Below are 25286 nucleotides of genomic sequence, written 5' to 3' on the forward strand. Positions count from 1 at the left end.
CCAGCTGCCAAAACGAATACCATCTGTCCTATTAGCTGAGAAACACTTTTAGCATTGCTTTGCCATCTATCACCAATTGAAAAGACAGCAGTGGGCCAAACTATTCAATGGTCTTCTTTAAAAACCCACCCACTGACACACCTGCTACTCACACTTAACACAACAAGTGTGCATCAGCAAATCCATATCTGCATCTCTTAACAATGCAGACCTTGTCTTTTGAAACATTAGGAAGTATTTGTTTCTATCAGAGATGTCTGAAAGAACAAAAAAAAGAAAAATCTTAAAAAATAAAAGGAAAATTGACAGCTGATATAGCAACTCTTTTTAAAGGAACAGAAACTTAAAGCATTAATTTATGTTTGACATGCATAAATTGAAGTCTACAAAACTAGAAAATTTCACACATAACACTGCTCAATGCTTGACCATTTCCACCACAGAAATATTGCATTTAAATATACTCGAGCACTCATCATTTAGCTACCTCTGTCACATTTCATATATTATATATTTATTTTTTATATACTGCAGTTTATTTATCTTTCCTTGCAGATGCGATTTACTCTCATGTAAAGTATTCAGTAGAATAGTCATCTTTAAAAAAAAATGGATACTACAAATGGTTCTAACAAGGGAATATTCTACACAGCCTGTACAAATCTCAAATTTTCAACCGGTTTAAAGCAAAAGATGTTGATTGTTTTGTTGGAGGGTGGGGGATGTGGATCTCAGCACAGCTCCTATTCATCTTCGTTCTCTTGTCCAGAACCTTCAGATCGGTCTAAGAGTTAAAGGGAGAGAAATATTTATGAAATGAATATAAAACGATGAAGACGTTTCTCAATTACTTCAACAATTATAACTTATGAATGTGTCCAATTTGGAAAATGTTATTAATCTTCATCTTTAAGGCTGATTTACACATCTATGTGCATCTGTGTGAAATGTAAAGTTCACCTGTTCGGAGGTGATTGAGTGAGGCCAGCATTCGAAGCATGAACGAGGCAGGGACAGTAATGGTGTTTCTTGTCTCTTCCAGCATTAATTCATTACGAGTGATCACCTACAACAGAATCACAGCATATATAAAGGATCCCTGTTATAGTGAGAAGTTAACTGACTAGTAGAGATTCTATATTTTATATTACATTGAATAATGCAGGATCATGACAATATATACGAACTATATATTATGCATCTTATGCCGTATTGGCTATGTGGTACTTTTGGTATGCTGATAAACAGCAACCCAGAATCAAAACTCTGATTTAGGAATATCTCTCATATAAAATAGGCCTTTTTCACAACAGCTTGGAATCAAACTATTATCATCTGTTCCATTAACTTATGTCTCAGGCACAGAGCCAAGGAAGGCTCTTGCTTTCCTTATCTTACTAGGACATCTCAGCCTGATAATTGCGACCCTACAGAGGTGTGTTAAGCTCTGCTGCCCTCTAGTGCACCTATAAATAGAACATCTTGGCCCACATACAGTATACTGTAGAACACAAATTCTTACTCAATATTATTGATATCACAACACTATGGAGTTTCTTTTATGTTGTTGATTAATTTTCTATAGCAGCCCTGCTGAAATGCAAAATACAGATTTATATTATTGTGCTTGTTCTAATATATTATGTCATAGATTTGTATGGTAGACAATCTAAAAGTAATAAATGTATGAAAATGGGCTGCTTAAATATTAAAATATGCCACCGTTTTTTTTTGCCATATTTGGTTATACAAAGAAAAATCTATAAATGTATTAGTTTATAGGTGCTATAAATGTAGACATTTCACATTTAATGCAGCTATTAAAGTTTTTTTTTTTTATAACTAGCAAATCGTTGTATTATAAATAAAATAAAACACTACAGGACATGTTGTTATAGAAAAATAATCCACTTTGGGGTTGGGATTACTCCAGCCTACTGTGGATAATATTCCCATATGGCATGTTCCATCATCTTTGCTCTTTAATTGTTTTGCTTGTTGCTTTGGTATAGAAAATAATTAGCAAAGGAGTTTTACTGTACCTCCTCAGCAAGGTCTCTGTTAAACGAAGGTAGCTGCTCAAGTGGGGACCAGATTTTTATGTCATAATCAATTCCAGATGAAGCAAGAACTGAAAAAAGACAAAATTAGCTAGAACATCTTCATTCCAGAATTTCTTTTGGGATGTTTTCCAAAAAAAAAACCCAGTATGATACTTACTTGGATCATAAGGGTGAGGCTGCAGACAGTTAACTACATGATTATCAGCCTCTAGAAGCATCAGGTGCTCTCCTGTATGTCTGTCCCAGATAAAAATATGGCCACAGTCCGAACCACTCATGACAAAGTTATTTCCCCAGAAACACGACTCCTTTATCTGTATTCACAAATATAAAGGAATAATTATGAATTTTAGATTCTTGAGAAAAATCTTAACCATTTAAAATCACAGTATAGCTTTTATCCTGTTAATAAAGTAGTTCTTTTTTCATAGCGTTGTATAGTATCACACCATAGTTCTGGAGTTGCGGTGGCCCTTGTACATCATTTTCACCGCAGGGCGTCTGATGTTTTGTGTCTCGCTCTCCTCCATTTCGCGCCTTTCTTTTCTCCTGCGCAGAAGCTCCTGGATACGAGCTGCTGCCGAGCGCCTGGACACAGAATTAAATATAGACTTCATTGACTTCATGATGCATGTAAATAGTAATTAAAGCAAACATGGCCAGTGCTTTTAAATGAGCTGTGATGTGTTTTCACAATCTAGTGACAAAATCTATACTATGCTGATTAAATTAATACTCTTTATGCCCATGCTTTAGAAGTATTGCTGCTCACTGTAACAAATGCAGAATACTTGATTAGACACAAGGCTCATTTCCAAACACATGCATACCAGTCATTTGCTGGTTAGACACTGTCTACTATTAAAACCTACCCACACATTTTTGCAACACATTCAAGCAAATAAGGTCAGAATTAGTGTTATACGTTAAAAAACAAACAAAAAATGCAAATCCACTCCACCATGAACACATTTTAGAGTTCAAATCTGCTAGAAAATCAACAAAATGTTTTACTTCTTGTAGTTAAATTATTTTAGAAATAAGCTCATCACAATACCTGATCATCCTATCACCTATTGCAGAGCCTCTGAAATTAAACCTAATGAGAAAAACAACTTCAGACTTTTTTTTTCTAAAATGCATACATATCCTTCAAATATTTCTTAGGTATACTAGGTTAATAAAACAAATAATACAACTTAACCGAGGTTTTAAATAATGAAAGCCCATACCTTTGTCCCTGAGCTCCTCTGTACCTGGCTGTGGGGATAAGAATTGGGTCATCATCGCTGTCATCGGAGTCCTGGTTACTGCGTGAGGTTTGAGCAGAAACCTGAGTGCCCTCCCCACCTGGCTCAGTCCTCTTGCAACCTTCTGCTGCTGGCAGATTCTCTGGAATAGCTGTGCCTTGCAGCAGTGTGCTTCCCTGAGAGCTTCCCGAGGCCCTCTCATTGCCACTCGCTGAACTTTTGCTCTCCTGTGGCACTGATTCTGCTAAAGCTGCAGAAGAGAACAATTCTAAAGATAGTGATCATGCCAGTTCATGCCTCCAGGAGAAACAAGAGAAAACAGAATTTGCCTTAAACAAAAGAATTTCATTAGAATGGACTACAATTGTTGCTGAAAACAGGCTCACCCTGTTCTGGGGTTCCTGCAGCAGGCTCCTGATTCTCCCTGGCTTGAGAAGGCTTTTGTCCTCCACCACCAGGTCTTGAGCCAGAGGCTAAATTGCTCCTGAACACAAAGAGATAAGAAAAGAAATATTAAATGTTTAAATTGTTAATAATTATATCATTTATTTCTAGATATAAGCATCAGTTTAAAAATTACTGTCACTGTCACCACAATCTCTTCTGCATACTCTAAACCAGACCCTATTATAATATTTACCCTTGGATTGTTCCTGCTTAAATCCGTTTTAACTGCAGTTCTTTACCATATTCTTATTGAAATATCAATTATAAAAACTTTTCCGATTAGGTCTGAAAACCAAATAGGTCATTGCAAAACTCTCACTTTGTTGTTATTCATTCTTATTCTCTTGATTTTAGACTACTGTAGTATACATCCAACTTTCATTTTGATGCCATGACTTCTTTCTTTGGTCAACAGATTTTACAAGAGATGTACTGTTTCAGACAGAAACTTTTAGGGACAATCAGTATAACGTATGCTGCAAATCCGTTTACTCACCATTCATCTGTAAAGTCTAATTTGATGGTGCTGTTGGTGGTGCCCTCCGTGCTGTAATGCAGGCTCAGGACAGGCTCAGGCGTGCCTGCTGCTGTAGCCACTCGCCCAGTACAAGAGCCCACTCCTCCAGACACACTGCCACTGCCAGCTCCACTATCATCTTCAACAGCAGGAGATGAAAAGATGCTTTTGCGGCGTTCTTCAGCAGCAGGAGTTGGAGAGATGGATTCACGGCTATCTTCAGCAGCAGGAGTGGAAGAACAGGTTCCTGTTCCATCGTTAGTACTAGCCTCCCTGCTACTTGTACCACAGCAAGCATTCCCTGATGCTTCAGTGCTTCCTGAAATAGAGAAAGAGAGAGACCAAAAATTAATAGAAACATAGTCTGAGAACAGCTGAAAACTTTTTTTTATTAAGAACTGCAGCTATGAATGAAAACAGCACAACAAAACACAGAGGGATGAATTGCTGATTTTAAACATCACATACCCGAACTACAAACAGTGCAAACTGTAAATATTCTGTTAGTGAAAAAGAAAGATAGAACACTTTACAACTGTAAGCATTGTTTGCTGGTAAAGGCACTCACTAAATAAGAGGAAACTTTTAGCATCATAGCAAGGTTAAAAGTACAATCATCCATTGACAATCAGCACAAACTCAACTTATATTTAAATCATCTTACATGTAAATTGGCTATGAAGATGTACATCAAGTCTCAGACAGATAATCATCCCCCAACATAACAAACCCACAAACCACACTACACTAAAAGCTATTTACTATTTTTATTTATTTTTTTAAAAGTTGTGTATACTTTTTAAGTGAGGACAAGAATTCTTATATTTGGGGGTGAATGTTAAAAAAAATATCTGCCTAATCGAAATGGAAAAAATCAAATTTTATATTTAAGCTTAGCAATTAATTTCATAATATGCTTTAAAAGGACAGCTACCGGTAATGTCTACTAAAAATACAGGGACTTTAAAGACCTGCCAATTGATTGATGATGATAATGTTATAGAGAGAAGTAAAACTGCTGTACCGTTAGAAAAAAGTGACAAAAAAGTGCATAAGGGCAGAAAAAAAAACAGCAAGTGATTGAATGTATGGGGGAATGGCATAAGAGGTGAATTGACGCACCAGGCTGCTCATCCAGAGTCATGGATCCAAGCTGTTTGTTTACCGCAGACGAAGGAGAATCTGGAACACAAACAAGATGTACTGAATATGCAAAGAACAAAAAGAAAAAAGAAATGAGCAATGAAACTGGAGTCGATACTACAGGTCTACACACAGCCATCATACTGCAGCACAAGCAGAATCCAAATGATAAGAATGAAGTGTCCTGCATAAAAACAACTATTAAGTCCAAAAAAAATATGCTTTATCACTAATGACATCCAAAGCTTAGAATATGAAGCTTGACAGCAGGCGCTTAACTACAAGAATCTCTTATAATTAGTTTTTATGCCTAATGTAACCAGTTTACGCTCGCATATTAAAGACAAGACTATAAGGCTGCTTTAAGGCTCAGTAGTGACATTTTAATTTTCATATTTCAGGGCGCAGTTTTCAAATAGTTACTTCTTGCAGATCCTAAATCATAATTGTTTTATGTCTTGACTTAAAGAAAACAGTATGTGATTTTTTGAAATGTGAAAAGACCTCACATTCCAGACAAGATTAACTTTATATAAAAACTTTCCGCCTTAGTACTGACAGCAGAAATTCAGCCAAAAATTTCCAGCTTCCACAATAACAATAATAAACGTCACCTCCAGCAGAGCCACTGCTGGACAGAAGGAAACATAGATTATCTTTATAATACGTAACTGTTTTCTCTGTATTCTTATTTTAAATCAGTTTACTTCTGCTCTCTGGGTTTGTTCACATAACTTCTGCATGATGACAAACCAATGCAGCAATAAAGAGCAAATTGTATTCTTAGTACACAATTTGATCTCTAGTTTTGAACCAACATTTTTCCAGCCAGCTGAGTGGTGATGTTATATGTTACAGGCTTAGTGCAACTCGCACTTTATGGATCTCAGAGACTTTAATCAAATGCTCAGGGCCAATCGCAATTTAATTTAACCTCCACCCAAGCAGCAGACTGATATTACAGTGAAAGGCAGGAAAGGTATCTGAAGGCTTTACTTAGTTTATTTGCGCTAAAATCACGTCACATCAGGAGTTTGTAAATGATGGAAGTGCATTGGGGAACAACTGAAAAAAAAAGTCACTTATATTGGTCTACACCAAAGAGCTGCACAGAAACAGGCAGTAAAATACTAATGCCATGCAGCAAAAAGAGAGCAGCATGTCAATTAAGATTCTCAAACCAGCCTGTGAAGAGTGTACCAATAACTCCAATACAAAATGTTAATATCCTAAGCAAAATTAATAGGTGACGATATGCTTATATCAAAGATAAAGTTGTCTCTAATAGTGTGCTTGAATTTGTAGACTGCATTAAGTTTTGTAGAGTAGAATAATTCTTTAGTTAGGCAATAAACCAGAGCCATTAGAGGATAAAAGCCAGCACAGATCAAAAATGTTAGATGTAAAAGGGCTGCAGCAGGGGTCAAGGCTAGCTAATGAACAACGACGTGTAACCTGCTGCCGGATGGGTCTGTGCATCAGGGCCCCGGGCTCGGCTGTCTGAGGCCCGAGAGGCTGAACGCTGGCTTTGCCCAGGGGGATCAGCAAGCAGCAGCAGCCTCTGCAAACGCCTACACACTAAACTTACCGGGAGCCTGCGGGGACCATATTCTGGCAGAAAAGCAGAGACAAAAAGATCAGGAAATATAAAGGCAGGACAAAAGGTAGGGCAAAGAAAGGGCAAATCATAGATAAGAGGAACTGGAAACTAGTCAAATAAAAAGAAGCAGCAGCCTTAATGATGTCCTACAAACTGCATTGGTGAACCACTTTGCTTGCATCACAGGTAGAGTAGACAATATATGCAGACAAATATGTTCCAGCCATGCAGTAGAGGCCAATAGTTTACATACACCTATGCTAAAGATATTCAAACTCTAAATATAATCTTCAAATATGTCATGTTATCATTTATTTCCTTTAGAAAGCCAATTAGGGCATCTGCTTCACAACAGAACCTTCACACCAAAACCTTGGACAACAAAACTGTGGATCCCCACAAGGCAAGTTCCTACTCAGAAGCAAATTCTAAACTCAAAATACCAAGAGCATCTCTAAAATGTATTGTATGCAAATATCTTGTACACACAGACTCGCATCATGCAGACAGTAGATCATTCAGGAAGTAGCACAAACTAACTGTCAGGAATGAAGAAACATTGATCAAAAATGTTTAAATGAGAACAAGGAAATGGGTAAAGGAAAATGGAGGCATTAAGTGCAGAAGTTTGTAAATAAACAATTCAAATGGCAAAAAATGTGCTCTCTTCAGAGGCATAATAAAACCAGACTGAAGTTCACAGATGAACACCAGCTTTTTCTCTTGTCACCAGAAACAAACACTGAATTTATTTGTCAATAAATAATAGTGCTATTAAGAAAAAAAAAAAAAGAAAACTTAATCTGAAAAACACCATGCCAACTGTTAAAACATGGGTGTGGCAGTTGTGGGGTTGTTTTTCTGGAAAAGTAATTAGTGCACTTAGGAAAATAAATTGCATCAGGAGGATTATCAAGAAATACCTTGGCAAAATAATTGTCAAAGTTAAAATTTATATTTATATATATATATATATATATATATATATATATATATATATATATATATATATATATATATATATATATATATATTTATATATATATATATATATATATATTATAAGTCATATCTCAGTCTATTTTGAAATGTACTGAAAAAGTGTGTCTGAGCAAGAAGGCTCACAATCAAAAAAGTTAAGTGCCAGTTCTGCCAGGAAGAATGAACAAAGAACATGGTTCATGGAATTTGGTATAGTAATAAACGTCATAACCAACCTCTCTTAACAGTTGTTTGAAAACAACTGTTTATCTAATCCTAAAAAAAAACTTATACTAAAAGTTTAATAACCTGAAATACATGTGGATGTGTATAGGTAGAGTTTCAAATATTAGATTGAAATGTCTTTGGTCTAGATGTGTGTTAATTTTGGCCTCAACTGTAGATGCATACTATTAGACATTCGAGAGGGAACACCTTCTTCTTCTTCTTCTTCTTCTTCTTCTTCTTTTGGCTGCTCCCATTAGGGGTCACCACAGCGGATCATCCATACCCCCTGCCTCTTTCACACCAACTATCTGCATGTCCTCCTTGGTCTTCCTCTTTTCCTCCTTCCTGGGGGCTCCATCCTCAGCATTCTCCTACCAATATAACTCATGTCCCTCCTCTGCACATGTCCAAACCATCTCAATCTCACCTCCCTCACCTTGTCTCCAGAGAGGGGACACCTTACATTAGGTTATTTTAACAAAACTAATCAAAACACTTTTGGGTTATTTGAGAAAAGAATCAGAACACAAACAAACCTACAAACCAAAAAACTATTTAACTACACTCTCTGTTCTGCAACTTAACCGTCCTAAAATCCTAAATATACTATTAGGTGTGGTCAGAAAATGTGGCCTAAATTTGAATATAGCCCAGATAATATACCCATTAATGTCTTAAAAGGGTAGGGGTAAAAAATAAATAATTTATAATATTATATATATATATATATATATATATATATATATATATATATATATATATATATATATATATATATATATACACATATATATATATATATATATACACATACACACACACAGTGAGGAAAATAAGTATTTGAACACCCTGCTATTTTGCAAGTTCTCCCACTTAGAAATCATGGAGGGGTCTGAAATTGTCATCGTAGGTGCATGTCCACTGTGAGAGACATAATCTAAAATAAAAAAAAAATCCAGAAATCACAATATATGATTTTTAAACTATTTATTTGTATGATACAGCTGCAAATAAGTATTTGAACACCTGTCTATCAGCTAGAATTCTGACCCTCAAAGACCTGTTAGTCTGCCTTTAAAATGTCCACCTCCACTACATTTATTATCCTAAATTAAATGCACCTGTTTGTACGGGGTGGACAGGTGTCTTTATGCAGCTAACGACCTCAATCAGTAAGAATCCAACTACTAACATGGCCAAGACCAAAGAGCTGTCCAAAGACACTAGAAACAAAATAGTACACTTCCACAAGACTGGAAAGGGCTACGGGGAAATTGCCAAGCAGCTTGGTGAAAAAAGGTCCACTGTTGGAGCAATCATTAGAAAATGGAAGAAGCTAAACATGACTGTCAATCTCCCTCGGACTGGGGCTCCATGCAAGATCTCACCTCGTGGGGTCTCCATGATCCTAAGGAAGGTGAGAAATCAGCCCAGAACTACACGGGAGGAGCTGGTCAATGACCTGAAAAGAGCTGGGACCACCATTTCCAAGGTTACTGTTGGTAATACACTAAGACGTCATGGTTTGAAATCATGCATGGCACGGAAGGTTCCCCTGCTTAAACCAGCACATGTCCAGGCACGTCTTAAGTTTGCCAATGACCAGTTGGATAATCCAGAGGAGTCATGGGAGAAAGTCATGTGGTCAGATGAGACCAAAATAGAACTTTTGGGTCATAATTCCACTAAGCGTGTTTGGAGGAAGAAGAATGATGAGTACCATCCCAAGAACACCATCCCTACTGTAAAGCATGGGGGTGGTAGCATCATGCTTTAGGGGTGTTTTTCTGCACATGGGACAGGGCGTATGCACTGTATTAAGGAGAGGATGACCGGGGCCATGTATTGCGAGATTTTGGGGAACAACCTCCTCCCCTCAGTCAGAGCATTGAAGATGGATCGAGGCTGGGTCTTCCAACATGACAATGACCCAAAGCACACAGCCAGGATAACCAAGGAGGGGCTCTGTAAGAAGCATATCAAGGTTCTGGTGTGGCCTAGCCTGTCTCCAGACCTAAACCCAATAGAGAATCTTTTAAGGGAGCTCAAACTCCGTGTTTCTCAGCGACAGGCCAAAAACCTGACTGATCTAGAGAAGAGATTATATATATATTTGTATATATATATATTAAAAATACATTACTACTACTACTACATTGCTCCTTTACGTTACTCCTTTACAAAAAAACAATAAAACACCTATTCTCCTCTTACAACAGAGCAATTGAGCATTATTTCCTTATTTTAGAACCAGAAACAGTCCTCTTCTGATGAGCAGTTGTGAAAGAAAAAAGTATATTTTGAAAGACTATACTGCTCTGAGCAGATATTTGGGCGCTTCAATGCAATTGTGGTAAGCCCTACATTAGCAATGGCAGACAGCTGTACTAACATATACTTAGACTACAGTCAACCCCCGATAATTTGCGGTTTCGAAAATTTGCGGGTTCTCATTTGGAACCTAACTAACAACAAATTTCATAAAATCTTTCGAAATACATTTGTATTAAAGTGACAATGTCTAGATGAATTCACTAAGGTACAATAGGGGCTGCGGGGGTGCGTCCAAAATATGCAGATTTTCGGAACTCGTGGAAGGTCTTGGAACGTAACTTAGCGAGTTCCGGGGGACCGCTGTATACATTTTTACAGAATTCACAATATTGTAATATTGTTATAATTTTATCCATTCATTGCTGTTCCAAAAACAAACAAACAAAAAAAAAAAAACACTTTCAATAAAATAGAAAATAAAATATGAATTATAATAATTTATATATTTTGTGTGATCTTAAAGTATTTAAACATTTTCTCAATAACCTGTCTTTGTACCCATATTTACCAGTATTGAATGCTAGAATTATCTCAAATTTATGTACATAAATTTTTTTTTTAACTTGACATAAAATTGAATAATTAAAAAAAATAATAATAATTTTAGAAAGATAATATTTAAATAAAAAAAGACAGAAAGCATGGCGAATATAACCCCGAAATTACAGTTATACAAAAAAAATAAAAAAACACCTATTCACCTCTTACAGCAAAGCAATTGAGCATTATTTCCTTATTTTAGAACCAGAAAAAATCCCCTTCTGATGTACAGTTGTGAAAGAATTTGAGAGAAAGACTACACTGCTCTGAGCAGATATTTGGGAGCTTCAATGCAATTGTGGTAAGCCCTACATTAGCAATGGCAAACAGCTGTACTAACATATACTTACATAGACTATAAATCATGAATAACTAGGACTGTTGTATAGGCTTGAGACTGTGTCACTGGACTGTTAATTCATGGTGAGTACTGGTACAGATTGGAACAATCTGCAATAAATGGTCAAAATTATAACAATATTTCTATATTGTGAATTCTGTCAAAATTAAAAGACTATAATTATTGCCACCATTTGTAAAGTTGACAATAATAAAATTGTGATATTCAAGGGAGTTATGCAGTGCGAAACTGGTCATAGTAACAAATAAAATTAATCCTACGTCTGCTTTTTTTTTTGATCATGGCTTTACTCTATCTGTTTGAAATAATGCAGATTTGAACATCAGTGTTCAAAATGGACAAGTTTGTGTACCGACAACAACTATTTGGTATATGCTCTCAATGTATAGAGATCATGTGATCAACACTGACATGCAACCAGTGATGAATTGTCAGTGATGTCATTCTCACCAGACAGAACAGGCTCTGTGGAAGGGGTCGGGGTGGCTGATCTGGTGGTCATCACCTCGGACTGGCTCTTCTGCTCTTCTGAGTCTGGGGAGGACAGCAGGGAAGAAGAGGAGGCAGTGTTGTCCACAGAGGAAGAGGTAGAGGGAGGCAGGGCTGTCACAGTGGAAGAAGAGCCTGAGGAGGAAGAGGAGATGGATTTGGAGAGGGGTTGTGCTGAAGTTGAAGAAGGGTCTGGGGCTAGGGATGGTGTTGATGCTGGAGCTGAGGCTGAGACTGGAGCAGGGGCTGGGGTGGAGTTTGAGGCAGGTGGGGAGGAATGGTCAGAGGTAGCAGACTCCACCTCCATGGGTCCTTCAGCCCCCAAAGACTCCTGAGACGGGATGTCTGAAGGCGCAGCTGCCCCTGGTGTCTGAGATGCCACACCTATAGGAAAAAGACATCAGGTAACCTTTAGTTTTTAGTTCTTTAAATGATAAAAAGAGAAAAACACATGTTAATTAGTAAAACTTTATGAAACAATCTGAATTTTTTTTGCAGAGAAAATTGGAGAGAACAATACTAACATAAACAAAACTTTTATGCATGTAATTACAAACAGATTCCTTATCTTTATTATTATTGGTCCTTTATATGCATATAAAACACATTTCCAAACATGGACACAAAAGGTTCAAATTAAAAAGGCACGGTATATATAAAAAAAAAACAACAATTATAAAAAACCTTATAATCAGAATAAAATATTTCAGGATTAAAGATAAAAGTAATATGGCGATGCACGTCATACCTCTGGGACGAGTTTGTGGTCGAGTTCTGCTGCTCTGGGCCTCGCTAGCTTCCTCAAACCAACGTGATAACATGTCGGACATCCTCTGCATCAGAGACACATTAGGACTCTGTTCTCCTGTGGTGAAGGAGAAAGAAATGCTTAATGCCCTTAAACCATCAAAAATATCAAAATGAATTGAATGGTACTTTGATTGTTGCCTACATTTCAGCATTGATTATTTTGTATGTTACACTTTTATGTATTGATAAGTATGTCTGGAAATATAATTAAAATGTGTTGCGTGTGTGCTGGTGAAGGGAAGTAGTTTTTTTCAAATCTTACCCTCTCGTTCTCTTTCACTCTCGGGTCGAGCACGGGGTCCGGTGTCTGACCAGTCTCCCCTTAGACGCAATCGCTTGACTGGGGGTTGCTTCAACTACAATTAACATATAATCAAATGGTCAATCACTGTCAAAAGTTGTTCTGCCTAAATAGTAAACCTGCTACAAATTATACTTAATAAAAGGAGTGACATACAAGTGATGAAACAAAGATCCAAAAGATATATTTAGATTTATTTCATAAACTTGTGTTATAATATGATGTTTAATGTGGGATCCCACATGAGTACGGCTGATAATCCTTTAGTGTCCTTGCCAAGTGTCATATTTAAACACATAGTAATTATCTTTCAGTTATGACCCTTAACTCTGGATGTGTATTTAACCAGCCCTCTACATATTGACTAATATAGTGAACCATTCAATGAAGATAACAAGGTTATAATGACAGCCTATTTCGGCTAAAACTGGAAGAAATGAATAATTTTTCAGAAGAAGAAAAATAATAATAAATTATACATACACATATATATATATATATATATATATATATATATATATATATATATATATATATATATATACATACACATATATATATATATATATAAATATAAATAAGGGATGCACCGAATATTCGAATAAAAAAAGATTTTGATCACCGAAAAAACGCGGCCGAAAGAGTTTGTGGTGATGACGCAAACAGAAACCGCTGCCTGCACGTGCTTGTCTAAAACAACATGTCTGCGGTGTGGATGTGTTTCAGTATATCTGAGAATGACCCAGGGATAGCGATGTGCAAAACATGTAATGCCGAAATTTCGTCTGTGAAAACTTTCTCCACGTCGGGTTTAATTTATCACCTGAAATCCAAACATCCCGATCACTAGGCTGAATATGAGAGAAACGCGGCACAGAAAAGCAAAACCCCTCCAAGCATGCGCACTCCATCTGTGGCGGACGTTTTTGAAAAGGCAGAAAGTTTCCCAGTGATAGTGTTGTATTGTTGTATCTTTAAGCAGTTGCACTTGTTCTGAATGCACTTTGTTTTTATGAAAGAACATTTAATTTTACAACCTTTCAGCAGGCCAGAGGGCCTGTACATTATTATTTAATGTACACATGAGTGCATTTAAGTTAAACATTTCAGTTTGAATTTTAATTTATTTTATCCTGTGCATTGTTGCAATGTGCTATAAATAAATATTTTCATAATTTGTAATTGATTTATTCTTTGAAACTTTAATATTTAATTTATGCAATTGAAATGCCTTGATTTTAGTAAGTTTAGTACACAATCATAGCCATAAATGCAATGGTAATAATAATTGGCATAATTTCTTTCGGTTTTTGGTTTCGGCCAAGAATTTTCATTTCGGTGCATCCCTAATATATAAGAATCTCAGAAACTCTATTAACCAAGTTCCCTAACTTCGTTTAGAATATGTGACAGGCATACACTGACAGCAAACAAAGTAAATAGAACATATCAACATACATATGTACAGTACATTATATACATTTACAAATTTTTAGAATAGTAAGGTTTCTTGAAAATAAACAGTGATGTTAACATGTAAAATTACATATTAAATATTATATAAATAATAAAATAATAGTATAGTTAATATTATAAATAAAATGCAAATTTGCACTATTTTCTCTTTAGAGGCATCCAACACATTTTTCCTAACTCTGTCATGCCATATACCTCCTGATAATGCAGTGTTCAGAATGCGAAGGCCATGGCAAAAATTCTCTCTTATGGCTAATATTCAATATTCTATTTTATCTACCATTTTATTTTATTCATTATACAAAAACAATATTAAAAAATGATTAATTCAAGACAGAACTATGTAGAGACATATGACGAAAGCTAAAACAGATAAAAGCTACATAAGATGTGTAAAATTCCAAAAGTTGAAAAAGGAGGCTAAACACTGGTAGAAAAATAAATGCTGTGATGTCTATTATTCCTATGAATTTAATTTGAAGAGAGACCTGAGGGTTTCTCCACTATGAATCGGACAGTCATTGTACGCTGAGTCTATTTTTGTCCCTGCAATGGAACATAGCGTGCGTCTGCATTTCATTTTGGAAAGGAATGTGATCATGGGGGAAGCCAAGCACTGATATACACACAGTAAGAGAGACCCTGTATCAGTGACCAAGCATATTTCAGCCCCCACCCCCAAACTTTAAGCCCACATATGCCACCAGGTCTAGTGGGAGCAGACTCATTATCTGAAGTAAGAAGCCAAAAGCTGTTTTTTATTTTTTATTTTTTTAACAGATATTTCAGAATTGTTCCCTTGCCATTCAGCATACATTTAACTAATAACATAAAAACCACACAAGTTACTAGTCGTCAGATCAGGAGATGTTCAATAAATTCTAACCATGACCCGAGACAGACTTCTCACCTCTCATTTACAAATACACATCATTGCGTCTCTGCAGCAACCATGGGTGTGAGTTATTTCTATATAATTAACATATAGACAGATAGCTTTCTTGTGGTCCTTACCTCTTCTCTCCTCTCCTCAGATGGACCCTTCAGCTCTCTGGCCTGGTCGTCTTTGGGGTCAAACAGGTAGATGTAGTCAGAGGAGTAGCTGACCAGAACCTCTTGTCCATCGCCACTGTAGCATAGGGATGTCACACGGCAAGACTTGTTGGACAAGTGGGCAGGGACAAATCGCACACACATACCTGTTGTTCCTCGGCCCATGTAGTTACCTGTATGTAGAGAGGTTTAAGGTATAAGGTATAACTGTTTTGTGTTTTTAGTTTTTACACATTATTAAGACCTACTACTGATAAATAATTCAAAGGGTAGGAACTTTGATTACAATTAGTGCCAATCATGTTATGATGCCAATTTTACATGGGTCATTTTTTTCTAAAAAATTGGTTAGTGGAATTTGTTATATTCTGGATGTAAGAGAAATAAACATCATTTGAAATTAAAACACAAAAAGTTCAGCTCTCACCTGTAGCTCTAGTACCAAGCATTCGTCGGTCATAAATTCTTACTGAACTGTCTGAGCATCCCACTGCAAGGTAGTAGGGCACAAGAGGAGAAATGGCTATCGAGGTAGCAGCTCTCCGGCAATTAATCAAAATATCCTGATTACAAAAAGACAAACAATAAAAGGAGAAGCAAAGGAAGTATGAGTATTAATGTGTGAGAAGAGTGATCATCTCCAATCTCATGAATAGTGTATTATAGAAAAGTCTGAGACTACAAGAAGATTTGCTTATTAAATGCACCATCACCAGCTATATTCATTCAAAGCAGACAAACCAGGGGGTGTAGCTCAGATTGGTACAGATCTTTGTGACAGCTGAAACATAGTCTCTAACATAATATGATCTATGATGTGCTATTTCAACAAACACCATTTCCCCCCAAAACATAATGATTTTCACTTCAGTCAAACCTTATAGAAAAAATAGAAGGCTGTGAAATTCAGGGTAAAAGGCAGTTGCCTCCTCACACGATCTGGCAAGAGAACTTTGGGTGTGTCCATTTTAATTTGGTTACAAGGATAAAGGCTAATGTGCTAGATCTGATCTTAGGCCAGAGCTGTATCTTCTTCCTGGGACAATCTTAGCAGTTCAGTAGACGTGAGATTTGTAATGTGAAACGCTAATGTAAGAGTCAATCTGCCAATAAGACATTTTCATTAATATTTCAGCTAATATGGAGGAATTCTGACAGCACAATTCTATAAATGTTAGTAATATGGGAATAAAATATATATAAAAAAGGAACGCAGAGTATAAGTACATTTTAGGCAAATCTTCTTACATCTTTACAATCCTCTTTTGTGCAGCTTGTCTTCATACGCAGGTCAAACCACCTAACTGTGCCATCCTCCCCACAGGACAAAAAGGTATACGGATCATTAGGAACTGTCATTATCTAGAGACAAGAGGAAAGAAAAAGACAGACAGAAGACATGAAAATCTGTACATGAGCCCACAGGCTCAAATGACTTTTATTGCAGCAGTTTCCAGAAATGACTTCATAAGTTTTAAATCTGAAATTATGTGCATTGCATTTTTCCATAGTATGTTTCAGGTTTTGAAGTGTTATGTAATAGTAAATCACAAGAACTGCATGTCTAACATGGCCAGAAAAAAACAACAACAAGGAAATGGGTGTGTTGCTGCAAGCAGGTTAGGAGCATTTTGCTCATACTTTTTACGAGCAAAAGCACCGTCAATATTAGCTGCAAGTCTGAAAGCTATTCGAAAGACACTATTTTAGCAGGAGCAGCTTTTTATATATTTTATTGCACACTATTGGTACAATAGTTAAATAAGGGAATATATTAAACTTATATCATTTCTTATGTTTTTTAATTTAACAGCATTTGATAAAAAATAGGGATGCTCAAAAACTTTTGCCTGGCAGTGCATATTAATTAAATTTTTTAATGTTCGCACTTGTCAGTATATCATGGCATATCAGTCTCACTGCTAACACGTCACCATGTCCTATTCTTAGCTCAGTATCCTGGTATACAGAGGCTTGTCTCAGTATTTTCACTTGCACTATGCATGAAGTTGAGTCAAAATGGGAGTTTAATAAAAACTTAATTACAATAGCAAAGTTGAATATCCAAAGTGAGCCTTATTCTCCACCCAAATCAAGACTGACATTTAGACTGTTATTTATGTATTCATTACTATCATTTATTTATTAAGTAAATAAATATGGAATGCAATGGTGCACAGTCAAAAAGTGGTAGTGTTGCACTGTACACCCACACACACTCAAACACACACAAGCAAATAAAGGCTTCTGTGCTATAATAGTTGAATCCATTCCAATAGTTTTCGGCTGAATTTTGCCTAAAATGCCACTGTCAGATTTTCCTCGCTGCTTTCCTTTTTATCTTCTGTGAATGCTTCCACAATATCACCTCATAAGCAGTTCCATAGTGGCAGGTCATCTGGCATTGCCTGTTGATGTCTGCACTCTTCTCTGTGTGCGTGTAGAAGATGATGCCGTCTCCTGAACAGGACACAATCTGCTGGTCGTTTGTGTGGGGCATGAATTTTGCACTGAAAATGTTAGCCCGGTGACCCGACCGAATTGTTGTTTTGACCTGATGACGAATGGAAAGAGTGGTAAGCGATACATCACCAGCTTGAGATCCAGAGCAGTACACAGAACGTGGATAAGTTCAAGTAGTTTGCACTTCGGACTAGAAGTATCTCAATTAAATATAAAAATCAGCTACAACACATCTTACTGACTAATACAAGTACTGCTAAACTGCAGCAATCTTGCAAATAAAAAAAGGTGCACAAGTAACACATATAGGTGTTTACATTATTCATATCCGAGAGTAGATTTTGGCTTAAATTACACCGCTAAGTAGATGACCACATTGTTCTAGATAACACACAAGCTTAAAATTACCTTTCTGTTGTAGGGGTTTGTGATGACCAAATTAGTGTCATCAGATCCTGACAAGATGTACTCTCCTGTATCATTCCAAGATATGGTGTTAACCTATTTAAAATGAGAGAAACAGATATCTGTTGAACACAAACATAGACCACAGTCTGATTTGATGTCTACTCAACTAATTTCAGTCGATTTTAATAAATGGAGCCAATTTGCCACAGCGGATCTGCCCTGAATCTGCAGCCTGAACTGAAGTAAGATAGCGAACAATAGCAGCCGAATAGAGAACTCGGGTGAAGGACAACTGAGCCTTCAACCATGCCTCTGAAATGAATCAATATTTCATTAACTTAACCTGCAAAGGCCTGTGCACTCTGGACCGTTCCATTTTTAGGTTCCACACTTTATCAACCCAACATAAAAGATTTATCACACAAAACCATTTATTTCAAAACTTCTGAAAAACTGCAAAACTAAGCTTTACTTTTTCTCCTTCTCATTTTGCATACGTTCTCATTTTGTTTTTTGGATTTTCACAAATATGTCAAAAGGTGCAACATAGCGATGGGCTTGAGGAAAAAATGCAACACTGTAGGCTCGCATCGGTGCCTGATGAATCAGTGACGTATTTTTACTGTAACTACAAAGAGACTGCAGTAAATATGAAGTGAAATCTGTTAGGGGTTGTTTTCTGCTTGCTGATTTTCAGCTTGCTGATAACTGAAGCCATCTTTTCAAACAGGCAGTAAATGAACTAAAAAAAATTTTTTTAAACCTTCACACTTTTCAGTTCCCAGCAGTGCAACACAGTGCATAAACAAAACAACAGACACTGCAACTTTACTAAACTACTGGCAGCATCCAAACTCACTATGGTAAAATGCAAAAATGCATACCAAAATCATCAATCAAATATCAAGTAAAGCATGAACATGAGAAGATACGTTTTTGATACTCACACAGCCATCATGCACTTTAAGTACAGCTTCAAGTTTCAGACGCTGCACAAATTCTCTTCTGCCTGTGGAAGAAAAAAAAAGTGTTTATATAGTCACTTCACCAGATGTGCATATATGCATAACTGACCTCACATAACCGTATTGCTAAGTCTGTTTCATAGATAGGATTATATATCGTAATCTACATTCTATACAGATCAATAAGAGACAACAGAAACAAAAAAAAAAATTTGTGTTGTTGATTTTGCAGTCAGGAAAAACTTCACCACAGATGCCATAGATAAAAGTAAAATGCTAATTTTAAGAATACATTGTGTTGTATGTTTTTTCCCCCTAAGCATTTTAACAATACAGCTCCGAACTGGATGCCTATTCTAATAACATGCAATAGCCATGGCATTCGGATGTATTTAATACTAAAGACTTTCATTAATAACAAAGGAACTGAAAGCTGAAAGCATGGTTTGATATGGCAAAACATTCTTGCAAGCTTTGTGTCTGTCATCACCAAAGAGATAAGGCCAAATTTCAACACTTGTAGAGCTAAATATATTGACACTGATTTGGCAAGTTGCACTTTAAAGGAAAGCGGAAGCTAGATGGTGGTTCTCAACAAATTATATCTTCCTGACCAACAATATGGCTTCTAAAAGGAAACCGATTCATATGAACTTTCCACTGTATAACCAAGCAATGTTGAAATGATGAAAACACTGAAAAGCTACACTGGCAAAATATTAGTTTTGTTGAACTTTGTAAAGTCATTTCAGATTTGGTTCGCAAATTTCCCCCACACAGTCTGCTTTAACTCAGTATTTTGGAGTGCACACTTTCTTTGTCTAGTAACACTACTATGCATTTTTTCTTTTGAAGTATTCACTCATATGCAACATATGCAACGCTCTAAAGACCCCATATAAGTAATATATTTCTATAATATTATTACATTTCTGTGCTATGGAGAATATTCTTAGTTTCTGCGTATTCCATTTCAATCAAAATTTTGCAGCTTAGCCATGCTAAATATAGCACACACACACACACACACACACACACACACACACACACACACACACACACACACACACACACACACACACACACACACACACACACACACACACACACACACGATATGCCTGAACACAACCTGCCGAACTAGGCTTATGTTTCTATCAGATCTCAGATACTGTGTACAAGGAGTAACCTTATAGCAAATGTCTAGCTCATTGATTAGATAAACACAGCTCACTCATAAAAACAGACCAATAATGATAATGATAATGATAATAATAATAATAATAATAATAATAATAATAATAATAAAATATTTAAATATTGCATATCACACATTGCAAATCCAATTGAATAGTTCTAAACAAAGCATAATCTAAACAAAGAAAGAAAAGGAAAGAAAAAAAAAACCCAGATTGCAATAGAACAGGAACTATAGAACTTACAACAGGAAGTAGGAGCACAATCTAACCTAACATCACACATTTATTTTGTCATTTAAAGAGAAATCATGCTGCAATAATTCATTTGAGCGCTAATTCTAAAGCTAGAGTTTTGCTAAATATGGAAAGCTGCAGCATAGCAAATGATTTAGAAGAAAGGTTTATGAAAATAAATAAATAAATAAGTAACTAAATAAATCTTAAAGAAATATTTCATATGAAATTCAGCTTAAAGTGTTTCATGTGAAAATAAAGATATATAAAGTTCTGCATCTCATATTTTATATGAGCAGCATTAATGATAATTATATTCATAGTAATAATAATTATAATAATAAATCTGAGAAACATCAAGGAAAAAATTATATATTTATTATAAAAACAAAAAAGAAATAAATAATTGTAAGTAAAACACAAGCAAAGTAATCACTAATAAATACATAACAAAATATAAAAATCTGTCTGTAGGTGCTTTTTAGAATGATTATATATTTTTTGGTGCATAAAAAACTAAACAATGTAATTTTCTTGTCATTGGGTAAATGTATTAATCAGGCCGAACTCGATCATTATGAAATGGGCTGAAACATGAGAGGAGAATCAGTCCATTTATGATGGCTCTAATTCAGTCATGGAACTAAAACTAAATGCAGCGGTATTTTAAATTCTATCCTGAAATGAACTGGACCCGATATAATGTCAGGATTGATATAATATGATCTCATTTGTGTGCACCTGTTAGAACCGGTGCTGCAGCGTTCTGAACAAGCTGCAGCCTGATGATTGGCAATGCAGTAAACAGTGAATCAATATGAGACAAGAAAATAGCGTGTACCAACTTCTGAACATTGTGCAAGCTGTTATGAGCTCTAACCTGTGTGAAGTGAAAGAATGCTGATGAAGTAGTGTTATTAATGTGCACAGATATTAAACCAGAGTTTTCCAATTTGAGCTTTTATTTTCTGGAAATGGTATCAAAAGAAAAATGTGTGTTTGTCTTTGTTTACTTGTTTATTGATCAGTTAATGTTTGTTATGGCAGTCTGTCAGAGTGTTTAGAGTAATACTGCTCTTTGGTATAATGGATGTGCCAAACTGTGCCTCAACCAATCTTTTAAAGATGGAAGGAAGAAAAAGGCTGAGTATGGCTTAGAGTTTAAAAATAAATAAATAAATAAATAAATAAATAAATAAATAAATAAATAAATAAATAAATAAATAAATAAATAAAAAATTTACAAAAGATTTTCTACCCATGAAGGATGTTCCTTGACCGTTTAATCCACACGTACGGAAGAGCAGAGCAGAAACATCTTTACAGAAGTATTTCAAACAAAACTTACAGAAAGTGAAGAAATTAAACTGTGGACATGCTACTTCTTCTCATTCAGTATTTAAATGCTACACTGATGAGCAGGGAATTGTATTGCAACCGTGACATACTTACTGCATCAGGGTAAGGATGATTTAAAATGAGGCCTATTGTCAGACAGTGGTAATGTGCTTATTATATGTGTGCAAATGATATTTATTAATTAATAAGATTTAAAGGATCGATTAACATAGCTGAATATAGCTAAAATCTTTCACTTGGTAAAATCCCTTACAAATCCTTTCCTAATAAGGGAATACCTAGTTTTACGTATAAATCAATATCATTGAGACTATAAAAGCACCATGTCCCAAACACTCCTTAAGAAGTGCATTGACTTTCTGCTCACACTATCAGATTCATCTGAGCAGTGAAATATGTTCATTAAAACAGAATAAAATAAATTTGACATCAAAAAGTTTTTCAGTAAAATAGCAACTGAAGCTAAGCTCATTTGTTTATTTACCATACCATCCCAACCATAGTCGAAAGTGTATGTGTAGCAGAAATATCATTACCTTCCTAATAAAAAAGGGATGAAACTATACATCAGCACTAAGTGCTCCTCTCACTGAGCTCTTGTTGTTCAAACAGCATTTACATAAATAGCTAGCACTCCATTTATCCCTCCTTAGCACCTTGGACGGTAAGAATAAACTAAACAATGTATGCCAAACTGTCAGAATGGAATAAATAAGCAACACCTATACAAAATATTTTCTACCAAAAGCATGAGTATGTCCTTGATTTGTGTGCACAGTGCAGCAGGTGGCACGATGAGTGAAAGTGTAGTGTGTGTTACAACACACTCACAACAATGTAACCAATATTCATTCAACTGTATTTACTATTTTATCCTTGTAATAGTCAGGTTACATATTGAGCCAATTAAAACAGGTAGGAATACAGTACAAACTGGAAGAGAATCCATGGCAGTGCACACACTGATTCACAGCTAAAGGGCAATTTAGTGCCTCTAATTTACTTACTGGAATTTTTGGGATCCTGGCAGAAGCCTATGATGAACATGGGGAGAACATGATAAACTAAACACAGACAATACAGAGCTCATGACCAAACTGGGGATAGAGGTGTTCATTCACTGTTTTTTAGATTTAAAAAAAAAAAAAAAAAAAAAAACACTGATGACTCTTAAATCAACCACCCACTATCCATGTGATCCAACATGCCACACAACTATGAATGAAAAGAGAAATGGTTGAATATTTAATCTACATGTCCTGGTCAGCTAGACTACCTTTATGGCACATAGAGCTCCAACCGTATTCAGGCAATGATACACAAACAGCTCCATAAAGTGTCTGTGTGTGTTTTGAAAAAATAATACAAATAAACAGAAAGATGGATAACGAACAATAGTATTTAAATGAAATTATTATGGCAAATGAAAAATCAAGGAAATCACAAAGTGTAGTTTCCTGGCATGAATACACACAAGCTGTGATATTCACCAGACCTGGCAGTTAGGAGGGCTGAAATAAAGGCTGATTTGGTTGCAAAAATATTTCTTTGGGTCAGTTCAAAAAACTAGTAGAGGCCGAACTTCATTAGCATCGCATTTTCCTATGTAAGCAAATTTATGAAATCGAAATAATCACTCTTTGGTTTAAAAGCACCTATTTTCTGATCATTTCAGCAGACCAACACTTTGACCTCATATCAGCTGGTGATCATTTAGTGAAGTGTCTCAAAATACATCAATATGTTAAAGTCGTGGACATAATTCATGTTACTACTAGCAGGGGAAATCAATGAATTAACGATTACTCGAATCTGATTGCATTATACATTATTATATTAATCTGAGGGGTAATATTAGCTAGCCTGCTTAGTTCAACAACAACAACAACAACAACAACATCATGCTGAAACTGTGGGCTGGAAAAGAGTACAGCAATCAAAAAAGCTAAAAGCTTGTCCGCAAGTCAGCCTGTCCATTCCTCATCTCCAGGGTGTCTCTATACACAGGTGACAGCTGTCAGAGACACACGGACATGAAGCGTTTTATAATGACGATGGTAGAAAAACAAAACCCCGGTCTGCCTTCTTACCTAAATAGTTCGCTCGGAAAACGTTTGGATCGCTGTAACCGATGGATCGCTTCCTCACATCCCAGATCAAGTTGCTAGAGCAGGACATGGTGCTCTCAAAGCTCCTCTCGTCTGAAGGCAAGCAGCATTGAGAGAACGGCGAGTGGAAAGCACTTCATTAGCTAGCCGTTAGCTTAGCAGCGCCTTCTTCTATGTGCTTTTCTTTTTTGTTACAGCACTTATTTACTTCAGCGTTTCATTGCACTAATAAAGCAAACGGAACAAAATGAAGTTGGCGGGGGGGAAATCATACAAAAACGACACCCCTGCGACCAAACCGACCTACTGCCTTCGTGTCATCACAAGCTAAATATATAACAAAAATGTTGTTTAGCCAACTGCCTGAGATTCTGCTCTCCTGCGCCCAGAGCTTCCGCTACAGCCAATGACAGGCGAGCAACGCGCGTGTTTATGTCCACAGCGCCGTGGAGAAGTTTGAGAGCATCAAGTGCGCGCAGCTTTTGTGCAGACTGACTGACAACCTATCTATCTATCTATCTATCTATCTATCTATCTATCTATCTATCTATCTATCTATCTATCTATCTATCTATCTATCTATCTATCTATCTATCTATCTATCTATCTATCACAGTGGGGTCAAACTTATTCATAGAAGGGTGCAAAATGAAATACTGGGTCTAAGTAGAGGGCCAAACACTGTCAACATTTAATAAACAACAAGACAGACAGGATACAGGATAAAGTGTGAAAATCAAACATTGATTAAAGGCAGTACATTTTGCACAACTTTTTGGTCAAACAAGAAAATCCTTAATGTGGGACAGCCATATTAACCCTCTACAAATAATTTCTTAGAATCAATGCAAGAAGCCAGTTTACAGAAGAGAAGAAAGCAATCTATGAAGAGAAACTGGAAGCAAGTAAAATCTTCAAAGACAAGAAGGCTCTACAGAAAGTGCTTGGTATATATTG

General features: G+C 36.1%; 1 protein-coding gene across 5 annotated transcripts; it reads right to left on the minus strand.

Annotated features, from left to right (window-relative positions):
- Positions 1–313: 313 nt before the first annotated feature.
- dcaf6 (ddb1 and cul4 associated factor 6) lies at positions 314–24737 on the minus strand. Of its 5 annotated transcripts, none has more exons than XM_083535936.1 (21): positions 24312–24737; positions 19412–19473; positions 18465–18557; positions 17962–18147; positions 16842–16955; positions 16021–16156; positions 15555–15766; positions 13026–13119; positions 12702–12818; positions 11915–12337; positions 6876–7031; positions 5400–5459; positions 4257–4596; positions 3700–3797; positions 3296–3563; positions 3121–3162; positions 2513–2651; positions 2221–2377; positions 2043–2131; positions 961–1066; positions 491–784 (listed from the first exon to the last, which is right to left on the minus strand). In XM_083535936.1, exons 1-21 carry the CDS (start codon positions 24397–24399, stop codon positions 744–746), a joined length of 3021 nt encoding a protein of 1006 aa, XP_083392062.1. In that variant the 5' UTR covers positions 24400–24737; the 3' UTR covers positions 491–743. The 5 variants fall into 5 exon arrangements, with proteins under 5 accessions (XP_083392065.1, XP_083392062.1, XP_083392061.1 ...); XM_083535935.1 differs by having other exon boundaries at positions 3296–3581; XM_083535939.1 differs by lacking the exon at positions 6876–7031 and having other exon boundaries at positions 314–784.
- Between the last annotated feature and the right edge of the window lie 549 nt (positions 24738–25286).

This window comes from Silurus aristotelis, assembly GCF_946808225.1.
Source record: "Silurus aristotelis genome assembly, chromosome: 3".
Taxonomy (NCBI): domain Eukaryota; kingdom Metazoa; phylum Chordata; class Actinopteri; order Siluriformes; family Siluridae; genus Silurus; species Silurus aristotelis.